Here is a 12,111-nt window from a genome sequence, read left to right as displayed (position 1 = left end):
ACAGTACCCTGGCGTTTACAAACTAAGTTGCCTCTGTGGTAGCAGTTACATTGGAGAAACCAAACGAACATCTCGGACCGCATTCGTGAACACAAAGCAGACCTAAAACACGGTAGGACCAACACCTCGGCCGTGGCAGATCACTGTTATAATTCAGTAGGCTCACATGACATTGACTTCTCCAAGACAGAGGTTCTTTGCAAGCCATCTCGCTACCATGAGAGATTCGTTCATGAGGCTATCCACATATACAAACATAGAGACAATTTCCACCGAGAAGATGGATTCTGGCTTCGCAGTCATTGGAAGGATTTGATAAACCATTTCGGGTCTTAATTGATTGTTCACGCTTACAGTAGCTTTCAGACCTCATCCATTATTTTCGTCTCCCCCCTCCTCTTTTCCGAACATAGATGGACTCGTCCATCTGAATAACTGGCAAATCGCTCTCCGTGGTGCTAAAATTAAAAAAAACGCCACTTTTTTCAAATTTTCTTGCTGTGGTTTTCACACCTGATGATGATTGCTTGTGTTGCAGTCGAAACGTCGTGAGAATTTTATTGTTTTATATTTTTATTATTTTATTGTTTCCCTTCTACGTGACTTTACCGAAAGAACCAGAATATGTATCCCTGCAGTCACGAAAGCTTTAAATTAAAATTTACTTAACTTCTTCAAAATATACTACATATGAAGGCTCTCTTAAAGATGCATGTTGATATTTTGGTCAAAATTATAACTATTAAAACAAAATTATTCCTTCTCAAATGAGCACGAGTCAGTACTAATCTTCAAGTCGCTCAGCCAGTGATCTAAATTCCACATTTTCTATTGTGCCCGTAGGACAACCACTGTTAACTTTTCTATGTCAATATAAAGTTACTTTGTTGAGCGCGGGGGAATGATGAGCTGAATCGACCTCTGATCATATGAACGCCACAAACATTTTTAACCGTGAATCAGCTCCAACTACAGTGCCACTCGGCCAGAGAAACAAATTACAAAAGGTAGAAGCATTGTACCCAGCTCACAGCGCACGTCAACTCACAGTTAGGAGGGCGTGTGCCTTGTGCTCGGCCTCCATGTGCGCCAACCGCATGTTAGTCTCATCCAGCAGTGCTTGGATGCTTTCCGTGTGATGTTTCTGCAGCTCCAGGCGCTCCTGCTCCAGGCTGGCTATGGCTTCATTCAGCTGATATAAAAGGGGTTGCATCATACAGTTTCTGGCTGCCGCCCTAAGGCTTCTCACACGTATGAGAGGATAACACTTGAGATTGTGATACTAGGTTGTGCAAAGGGCTCTGGTATCATATTTTAAGTTGGATAACTCCTTGCATCCTCATAAAATAATATGATTCCGAAGAGATAAATACATGTAATTTTTCTATCATTCAATCTCCTATTAACATAAAAATATATGTTTACACATGCAGATACTATATATATTAATCAGATAAAATATTTCATCATTAGACCTCCTTTGCCAGTACCAAAATGTAATAACAGGGTTTTTCCCCTTTTTTTTCTGGCAACAAAACTGAAACATTTAAGTAATAAATGGACAATAACATCAATATGAGAATAGGGTTTCCCCTTTTTTCTCTGCAACAAAACAGGTGTTTAGATGTTAAAACACAAAACTGAAACCTTTTACAAGGATTCATGTCTGCATTAACCACAATACCTGCAGTCAAAATGCAAACAAAAAACATACTATGATAATATATGCATTTTCCTTGAAACTGATTGGTCCACACCAAGGGATGGCTTTTTTTTTTTTAGCCTCGACCCACCTTTTTCTCATACTCATTTTTCAGGTTCTTCCCACTCTGACCCATCATCTTCATTAGCTCTTCAATCTGTTTGTCCTTGGTCTCTCGGACAACTTGTGATTCTTGTACTAAAACATCAACTGCAACAAACCGATGAGTTTGCAGAGATTTCATTGGCTGTTAAAGCATCACGAAATTTGTCACATTGAACTTGGAAATTAGCCTATTTCTTAAAATGAAATTTTCCATGCAATATCTCATCAATTGAGAATCAGAGTATACAGGTCATTATAAAATATACATTAGCTCATTGTACAAAATGCAGACAAACAGGAAAATGTATCATATAGTATTCGCTCGTTATTCACGAAATTGCTATCCGTGATTTTGGCTATCCGCGAATCGTATCTGGAACTCTACATGACTGCATCCAGAATGAGAGAGTAATAAAGTGATTAGATAAAGTGATGAGAGAGAATGTGATGCGATAAAGTGAGACAAAGCTATGAGATACAGTGATTTGGCTGCACAGCATCATCATAACTTAAGGTAAGTTCATTATAAAACTATTTTAATACTTTAAGATTTATTTTTAGTGACTTTGTTTATTCTAACCAATTTTAATTTTGTTGTATTATAATTTTCATGTATATCATAGATTTACCTATTTATTTACGGTAATGGTTTTCGTAGGCCAATATCATTATCCTCGAAATTAGCTTTACACGAGCATCTCTGGAACCTATCCCTCGCAAATAACGAGGGAATACTGTACTGTGAAACTTGACCTTTCACCTTTCTTTTCCAGTTTTCTGACTGCATCTGCAGCCTCCTTCTGTTTATTCTGATGCACTGCATTCAGTTCTTCCAGTTCACATTTTTTTCCATCCAAAATCTGCCACAACAACATCAATGTTTAAATTCATGAATTACACTTCTATAACCATACAAATGTAGCATTATTGTAACAATATAAGTTCATGATAACACTGTCAGTTGGAAACATCTGGCCATGACCATGGGAATGTGTAATTTAAGTTACTTGCTCAAGATCGCGAAGAGATATGAGCAATACCTGTTGCTTATTTGAGAATGGACACAGTTTTGAGTTTAATGATAAATACTTTAATTATAATGATAAATTATGATAAATACTTTAATTAAAATATACATCCAAAATGGCATATTCTAATATTTGGACCCAAAATGCAGATATACCTATATACAAGGACAAAACAGCCATAAAAATTGCTGCAATCTGGAAAGAAATGCTAAACAATGGTGCTCAAAAACATCATAACACACACATATACTTAAGGGTTCGTTCCAGTTTCACAGTTTGCCATGGTGCATTCATTGCAAATGTAGCGCTACAAGCAAGTCTCTACTCCCAGAGAGACCGATTAAGCGGCAGCATTCTTAATAAACCGCTGCAGACGGCACACACTTGCATCAGACCTCGGATTAGTGAAGGGTGGGAGAAAGGTCATCTGCTATAATTACACAAGTGTGGCCCAGCATCCGCACCATCTCAGCTCGCCTTAATAAGCCTGTCGTTTGGTCTCCCGCGGGTCGCCTCCCATGCAACACGAAGGTTAACAATTAAAAAGGTGACCCAGAATGTCATCTCTGAACCCCCATGAGGACGTCTAAATGGAATCCAGGGCAGCTAGCTGGATAATCAGAGGCACATCGGGACCCTGCTGGTATTTCCCAGAAGTTAATAATTTGTACCTCCAAACAAAAGATACACCCAAGCAGATAGGTACAGATCAGACTGAAAAATGTAGGGTCATAGAAATGGTGAAAGTACTGAAAACACTGTACTGAAAATTCAAATATCATGACCCTTTTTAATGTCATGTACCAATAGGACATTATTTTTAGGCTCCAATGATTCACATAACATTATCGTTTTACAATTAAAATCTTAAGTTCATTACCAAGCCCTCATGACATTATCAGGCCTGCTGTATAAAAAAAATGTCAGCATTCTGTACCAATTTGTTTAAAGTATAATTCAATTACATGTGTTTCTTTGTTTATGGATCTAAGGCTTATACGTTTTTTTTATAAATTACAAAATTAATGTGCTTGCAATTAGCACGAGAACAAAAGCTGACAATACCTTCAAAACGACCGCACTAATTAAAGCTACCCAGGTGGTGGTATCCTCTACCCCGGGCATCTGGCATGGACCCAGTATCACACTGGCATGCCTTACGTGCACTACACAGGGTGTTAAATCCTTCCAACTTTAAACAAAGACCAACAACCACGGGTGGGCAGGTGGATATGCTACCAAAATGGTTAATTTTCATTTGTTTTGCTGTGCTAAAGTATATTTGTGAATTGGAACCAACAGCTTTGGTCAATCTCCTGGTAAATAAGGGCCTTCCCAAGCCGTCGACATCTCTCATGATGCTGCGATGTCATAATCTACCCAACACCTGTACACGAGCTTAATTCATGGCTCCATCGCTTTGGTGGACATCCTCTCGGATGTGTTCTGTTCATTGGCTGCCACTCCATCAATATTCTTACCAGCGGGCATCATCCCTCCTTCATAATAAACGAGTTTCCTTTGTGTATAGTTGCAATTATAGTAATTAGTGTTATTGTAACTGTAATAATATAATTAAACAAATATAAATGTAATTGTAATGATAAATTGCCCTAGGTCAGTTTAGCAGGCCCTACAATGTTTGCAGAGAGCTCCTGCCTCTAACACCAGACAACCTCAGCATTTCATTAAGAGGACACACTCTGCTAATGATTTGTATTAGATTGCCTGCTAATACAAATGCTGCTGAAAATAATTAGTTCACAAGGCTCATAGGCCGATAGACCAAAATGTCATTTTATTATTTTGTTGGTGACACAGGCCATTGTCTGTTTAAAGTCATAATTAACTAATCTTGCATAAATGCCCAAAGCTCCACCAATGTGCACCGCTGAAGGCAAGGTAGATTTATGATATTCCCTCTTGGAGCATTCTGAAATGCGCCTGAAAGTAGGAATCACGGAGAGACATGGCGCTCCACCTCTTGTACGTGAGTTTCATGCTTCAGTTGCATCGCAACTTGCTCCTTCTGGAACTGCTCCTTCATGGCCTTCATCTTGAGCCCCATCTATATCAGACAAGCAATATAGTAGTCTCACTGTGGTGGTTGTGGTGGTTGGTGTGTAGTGACACGACTACAGCCATACCACTTGCATGGAGCTTCCTCTTGGCTGCATAATGAAAATCAGTTGAACAATTTAGAAAATGGGTCTGTTTTATAATAATGGTAAGTATACGAACGTACTAGATAAAAGATATACAATTGTTATAAATAGGTGTAATTTTAGTCTAACTTTAACAAGACAGTACTCTACTGTATCAATATTCAGCAATGCTGATAATTATTTCAATAATTTACAGAAAATGTAAATAATGTCACAAAAATGTCTATATTAAAAGTAATACATTTAATCTTAATTGCATTGTTATTTGTTTACCTCTTTTTGATACTTTGTATTAAAAGCTTCAGCATCAAGTAATAATGGGTCCATTTTCCGAGAGCCTTTCCTGGGTACAATCTGGACACGTAGAGACACAGTAACAATACAAATGAAAAGCTGTTTTGGATTTCCCTCCCACCAAAAACACCGAAGAATTCATACCTTAGTTTCTGCTGTCATTTTAACCAAATACAGCTGAGATAAATTTCGATTTAAAGCGTTCGTGACTGCAGGGATTCATATTATTGGTTCTATCGGTAAAGTCACGTAGAAGGGAAATAATAAAATAAATAAAACAATAACATTATCACGTTTCAATTGCACGTTTCGATTGCTTGTGTTGCAATCGAAACGTCGTGATAATTTTATTGTTACATTTTTATTATTTTATTATTTCCCTTCTACGTGACTTTACCGAAAGAACCAAGCATACAGCTGATATACTTTAGAAAAATGTCACCATTATTTTAAACTTCTCACAGACAAAAAAATTACTTGAATGAATCAGTTATTTGATGCACTCTTGTACACTGAACCAGTACTGATTAATACACAAATCAAATACACTTACTACCAGGTTCCCAACTATGAGGTTCATAGGTCTGTGTTGCTTTATAACTCATTCCATATGCTTTGCATTTACACAGGAACAGCCCTGTGCTGCATTTACAATTAAACACGTGACAAGGTGTAGTATTTTTTTTGATTTAAAGCTTTCGTGACTGCAGTAATTCATATTCTTAGTTTTTTCGGTAAAGTCACGTTGAAGAGAAACAACAAAATATATATAAAACAATAAAAAATTCTCACGACGTTTCGACCATAACTCAAACGGTCATCATCAGGTGTGTTGGTTTGCATAAATTTATTTTTAAAACGGCACATTTATTTATTTATAAAAAAAACCGTTGGCGTCACGCGCAGCGATTGGCAGTTTGCCCAGGACTAGTCCATCTATTTTTTTTTAAAAGAGGAGGGGGGAGACGAAATTTTTTATAATGTATGCTGTCTGAAAGCCACTATAGGCGTGAACAATCAATCAAGAACTGAAATGATTTATCAAATCTTTCCAATGATTGCTAAGATAGAATCCATCTTCTCGGTTGAAATTGTCTCTGTGCTTGTATATGTGGATAGCCTCATGAACGAATCTCTCATGGAAGCCAGATGGCTTACAAAGAACCTCCGTCTTGGAAAAGTCAATGGCATGTGAGCCTACTGAATTAGAACAATGATCTGCTACGGCCGAGGTGTTGGTCCTACCGTGTTTAAGGTCTGAACATAAAGCAGACCTTAAACACGGTAGGACCAACACCTCGGCCGTAGCAGATCATTGTTCTAATTCAGTAGGCTCACATGCCATTGACTTTTCCAAGACGGAGGTTCTTTGTAAGCCATCTGGCTTCCATGAGAGATTCGTTCATGAGGCTATCCACATATACAAGCACAGAGACAATTTCAACCGAGAAGATGGATTCTATCTTAGCAATCATTGGAAAGATTTGATAAATCATTTCAGTTCTTGATTGATTGTTCACGCTTACAGTGGCTTTCAGACAGCATACATTATAAAAAATTTCGTCTCCCCCCTCCTCTTTTAAAAAAAATAGATGGACTAGTCCTGGGCAAACTGCCAATCGCTGCGCGTGACGCCAACGGGTTTTTTATATATATAAATAAATGTGCCGTTTTAAAAATACATTTATGCAAACCAACACACCTGATGATGACCGTTTGAGTTATGGTCGAAACGTCGTGAGAATTTTTTATTGTTTTATATATATTTTGTTATTTTGTTGTTTCTCTTCAACGTGACTTTACCGAAAAAACTAAGAATATGAATAAGGTGTAGTATACTGCCTCCAATTTCCCTACTGTTATTAGCTGATGCTGAAAGTGACTGACAGAACCTTTAGTTTTCAGATACTCTCCAAACCTTAGATCTAACCTAACAGTAAAATGCAGACTATAATTACGTAACATGAACAAAGCATATATGAAAAGAAATCAACACATATAATATTCTGCAACTGTGACTCACCGGTGATAAAGGTATTGGCTTTTCACGTAAATACCTTGGGTTTTCAATCTAAAAACACAAAACATTTATTTCAAAACTTCACATATCAGATATCGGGTAGTACAGAAAGTCTTTAACAAAGTCAAATAATGCGGACATATATTTGGAATGTCTTTGTGGCATGTTACTGAATTGGTTGAAAAACTGCACGGATACACATTATTAGCTGCAGCTACAAGTGTAAATGTTATTCAAGCAGAACATGCAAAATGACTCACCCCCAAATTCCAGCTGTTCAATCGGTTTTCAAAGTCACTTTCATCCATATTTACTGGTTTCCTCCCAGATAGGTCCTGAAGCAATTCAAAATTTCTATATTTGCATACTGTACTTTGCATAACTTAAATACATGTTATTAAACTAGATTCGAAGCTTTCGTGACTGTAGGAATTACTCTTTTGTTCTTTCGGCGAAGTCACGTAAAAATAAATTTAAAAATAATAGAATAGAACGTTTTGATTGCAACACAAGCGACCATCATCAGGTACAAATGAATGGGAATAATCAACCAGGTGGGGTGTTGACTGTGGTGTTGGCTAACACTCTGTGTTGTATTGCATTATATTTCCAAGTTTACTATGTTTTTTTCTCATTCATTTGTATCTGATGATAGTTGCTTGTGTTGCAATCGAAACGGCGTATTCTATTATTATTTAATTTAATTGATTTCTACGTAATTTTACCGAAAGAACCAAAGAGTAATTCCTACAGTCACGAAAGGTTCTAATCTAGTTTGAACCACCTCTACGGGGAGGTTTGCCGTGCTTGTTTGTTTCACACTTAACTTCTGATTTAGCAATCTTTGGAAGAACGTAATCAACCAGGCTATGCGTTAACTGTGTGCTAACCGACTCTCTGTGTTGCATTGCATTGCACTTCCTAATTTTACTAAATTTGCTTTCTACCGTGCGTGTTCCATGCTTGTTTCTAAGTCCATTCTCTCTTCCGGCCGCTATGGGCAGGAATTCCACACAACTCCCCCTCTGCCCCAACTCCCCACTCTCTCTATTTAAGGCCTCGACAGAGATGTTATCTTTCTGTGTGCCTATGTGTGTGTCTCTCTCTGTTTGTCTCTGTGTGAGTTCTCTCTCTGCTTATGTGTCTATCTGTGTGTCTCCATGTCTATGTTTTGCCTCTCTCTCAAATTTTGCAATCTTTGGAAGAACGGAATCAACCAGGTGGGGTGTTGACTGCGGTGTTGGCCGGCTCTCTGTGTTGTATTGCATTATATTTCCAAGTTTACTATGCTTTCTCATTCATTTGTACCTGATGATGGTTGCTTGTGTTGCAATCGAAACGGCGTATTCTATTATTTAATTTAATTGATTTCTACGTAACTTTACCGAAAGAACCAAAGAGTAATTCCTGCAGTCACGAAAGGTTCTAATCTAGTTTGAACCACCTCTACGTGAAGGGCTTGCCGTTCTTTTTTCTTTCACACTTAACTTCTAATTTAGCAATCTTTGGAAGAACGTAATCAACCAGGCTATGCGTTAACTGTGTGCTAACCGACTCTCTGTGTTGCATTGCATTGCACTTCCTAATTTTACTAAATTTGCTTTCTACCGTGCTTGTTCCATGCTTGTTTCTAAGTCCATTCTCTCTTCCGGCCGCTATGGGCAGGAATTCCACACAACTCCCCCTCTGCCCCAACCCCCCACTCTCTCTATTTAAGGCCTCGACAGAGACGTTATCTTTCTGTGTGCCTATGTATGTGTCTCTCTCTGTTTGTCTCTGTGTGAGTTCTCTCTTTGCTTATGTGTCTATCTGTGTGTCTCCATGTCTATGTTTTGCCTCTCTCTCAAATTTTGCAATCTTTGGAAAAACGGAATCAACCAGGTGGGGTGTTGACTGCGGTGTTGGCCGACTCTCTGTGTTGTATTGCATTATATTTCCAAGTTTACTATGCTTTCTCATTCATTTGTACCTGATGATGGTTGCTTGTGTTGCAATCGAAATGTCGTATTCTATTATTTAATTTATTTCTATGTGACTTTACCAAAAGAACCAAAGAGTACATGTTATTGTTTATTTTCTGCATTTTCAAATGGAATTAAACATCCTTTATGCAACACAGGAATTTTCAGACTAAGCATCATGTGAAAATGAAAAGATCTCTTCATGGAACAAGTCGACACAAAATAATTAAATTATAAAAACGTCAGCTTAGATGTGTTTTTTAGAGTCATTTGACATTCAGGGGTTTCTTATTTCCTTACACTAATTGTTGTGGGGTCATCTTCCCTAGACCTATGCATAGCATTGGTAGACTGGGAACTCCGATCTTGGGATATCTTCCATTTTCTGAAATAAAAAAAACGTAGAAATTCAAATTAAGCCATAAATCATCATATTCTTTGGGTCTTTCGATAAAGTCACCTAGATAGGTTCAAAGAAAATAACAATAAACAAAAACTACAACGTTTTGATCGCAACACAAGCGGTCGTCCATTTCCTGAAGACGACCACATGTGTTGCGATCGAAACGGTGTAGTTTTTGTTTTTTGTTATTTTCTTTTAACCTATCTGCATGACTTTACCGAAAGACCCAAAAAATATGAATTCCTGCAGTCACGAAAGCTTTAAGTCAAGCCATAAATCATCATTAAATACATCACAAATGGTTTCGGTGCATATGCTTCTTTCTGAAGTAAAACAAACCTGCGGTGCTCTTGGCATGAGTCAGAGAATGCCAAGTGACTCCGTGCGTCCCTGGACAAGCCTTGGCTCAGCTGCGGCGATTCAAGCTCCCCTGCTGCCCAGCTGGGCAGCCTGTCCAGGTCCTCATCCCAAGCAGGCCCATCTCTCTTCTTTCCCGTGTCATCCACATACATGAACCGAGTCATCAGGCAGCAAAGGGCAGTACAAACCAAGTAAATAAGTCAGCTTTAGCTCAGCTCTAAGACATAATTGTACTCTTCTTCATGATAACCTTCACTGATTTAAAACAATTGGGACCTATATCCCATCAGTATTAGCAGGTCTAAATCCCATTCGGCTCCAATCGGATTCAATTTGCATTGTGTTGGATCTGATTGTTTTGTAGCAAAATCCAAAAACAATTGATTAATGCTGTCATACTGTACGCCTTAATTAGCAACACATGAAATTAAGTTAATCGTACTCTTCGTGTGTAATATGAGGCCCTCTAGTGTCCAATCCACTCAGCTACAGAGGGTTATACAAAGAAGCGCAGCTAGTTTCTGTGAAATGACAAGCTGTTTTTAACAAAATGATACAATGTATAGTACATTAAAATATAAATAAGTATAATGCAAATATTTTACCGTTAAATTTAAGGCAATTGGGGCATAACAACCAGATGAAGTCTTTGACAAACCCATCAGAATGTGACCAAATATCAGTTGGGTCACATTACAAATCTTGCATGTGTCTTATCCATATCTAACTAATGCTGAATGTAAACAATCATGCACTCATTTCAACAACTTATGCATCAAATTCCAATTTTTTTCTTTTTCTCACAATATTTCATACTTACCCCAAATTACATTCCAATTGCTCAATTAGTATTTGTAAATCGACAAATTTCCAAATCAAGTTTCTCACAGTAAGCACTAGTTTATGTATATTTAAATCCTGTGAAATGTTTGTTCCATACAAATACTATCAATATTGTTGTATCGTTTATAACTGGAAAGTCTTACAAAAGCCATTATTGTGCAATTAACTGAGTGGCGTGAAAAATCAACTTGCTCTAATTGAGATTCATGTTTAATCACTGATAGCTTCTGGGATTCATGTTAAGGATCTTAGCGGCATTCGCTCACGTCATATCCATTGTATTTGCGGAGCCACACAGCTACTTCCTTTCACATAATTAAATTTGTGAAGCAATTCATTTGCATTAATCATTGCAAAATTCAGAACAGCTCTTGCTGCATGATTTCTGATCGAAAACAATTTTAAATTGTATAAAATATATTTCAATGAAGAGGAAATCTCGTAAAGCCAAAGGCCTTTTTTTTACTAATCGATGAGGGTCTCCCAACGCCGTGCGGGTCATGGGGGTTATTTGACCAAACTTCGCTACACTGGTGAGAGCAGGTTGAAGGTGGGAACATAGAATTATAATACAATATTGTTGCATTGCTCTCTGCTGCAAACAAAGTGGCCCTGCAGCCTTTATACCCTGTTTAATGCATGATGGTCTCCCACCCAAGTACTATCTTTGCTCAACCCTACTTAGCTTACGAGATATGACAAGATCGGGTGCATTCCAGGTGATTTGGTTCAAAATTTGGAAACTTGGTGTGTTATTAAGGTATGGCGTGCCTGGTCAGCAGGCAGAGGCTGCAGGGAGCCGGCAGGAGGCTTGCTGGAGAAGGGCCCCTCAAGCCGTCCATAGCGCAGCATGTCCAGCAGCAGCCTCGCGTAAGCGTTGCGCTCCGGTCGCCAAACGGCAGCGCGCATGCCGCCCGGTGGCTCACACAGCTTCTTAACCCAGAGTGCGCAGCACTGGCGCTCTGGAACGCGCGGCACAGTTTGCAATGAGGGCAGTCAGAGAATCCAATGTAAAAGGAGACTTCGAGGCATCGTTGATTCCAGTTTTACTCTATGGATCCTCACCCTTAGGATTAAAAAAAGATACTGGTAGCAGAAATGAACTGTCTGAAAATGATCCTGGGAGTATCAAGACAAGTAAAAATATTAAATTAGACAATAAATGAAAAGGTATGTTAGCAGGAGAATTTTGTGAAAAAGATACAAAGATGCTGACTTCCTTAGTTTGGA

The 12,111-nt window shown here is 38.3% G+C and overlaps 2 protein-coding genes across 6 annotated transcripts in view; one reads left to right on the top strand and one right to left on the bottom strand.

The window, feature by feature from the left end:
• Nucleotides 1-12,111, top strand: part of LOC116952868 (thialysine N-epsilon-acetyltransferase-like) — a 42,178-nt gene that overhangs the window by 19,525 nt on the left and 10,542 nt on the right. The gene's annotated exons all lie outside the window — the stretch shown is intronic.
• Nucleotides 1-12,111, bottom strand: part of LOC116952842 (centrosomal protein of 112 kDa-like) — a 55,252-nt gene that overhangs the window by 38,419 nt on the left and 4,722 nt on the right. Inside the window, exons 3-12 of one of the 2 annotated variants that reach the window (XM_032972533.2) lie at nucleotides 11,653-11,843; nucleotides 10,018-10,166; nucleotides 9,576-9,660; nucleotides 7,575-7,649; nucleotides 7,318-7,365; nucleotides 5,274-5,354; nucleotides 4,817-4,903; nucleotides 2,568-2,667; nucleotides 1,794-1,912; nucleotides 1,049-1,192 (exon numbers count right to left, since the gene is read on the bottom strand). In XM_032972533.2, coding sequence (XP_032828424.2) covers nucleotides 1,049-1,192; nucleotides 1,794-1,912; nucleotides 2,568-2,667; nucleotides 4,817-4,903; nucleotides 5,274-5,354; nucleotides 7,318-7,365; nucleotides 7,575-7,649; nucleotides 9,576-9,660; nucleotides 10,018-10,166; nucleotides 11,653-11,843 — 1,079 coding nt within the window. The remainder of the gene's footprint in view (nucleotides 1-1,048; nucleotides 1,193-1,793; nucleotides 1,913-2,567; nucleotides 2,668-4,816; nucleotides 4,904-5,273; nucleotides 5,355-7,317; nucleotides 7,366-7,574; nucleotides 7,650-9,575; nucleotides 9,661-10,017; nucleotides 10,167-11,652; nucleotides 11,844-12,111) is intronic. The other variant, XM_076073428.1, reaches the window with a different exon arrangement.

The sequence above is a fragment of the Petromyzon marinus genome, chromosome 3 (genome assembly GCF_048934315.1).
Source record: "Petromyzon marinus isolate PM22_M1 ecotype Great Lakes invasive population chromosome 3, UKy_Petmar_22M1.pri1.0, whole genome shotgun sequence".
Lineage (NCBI taxonomy): Eukaryota > Metazoa > Chordata > Hyperoartia > Petromyzontiformes > Petromyzontidae > Petromyzon > Petromyzon marinus.
Note: the sequence above shows the minus strand (reverse complement) of the source record. Positions and strands in the feature narration are given on the sequence as shown.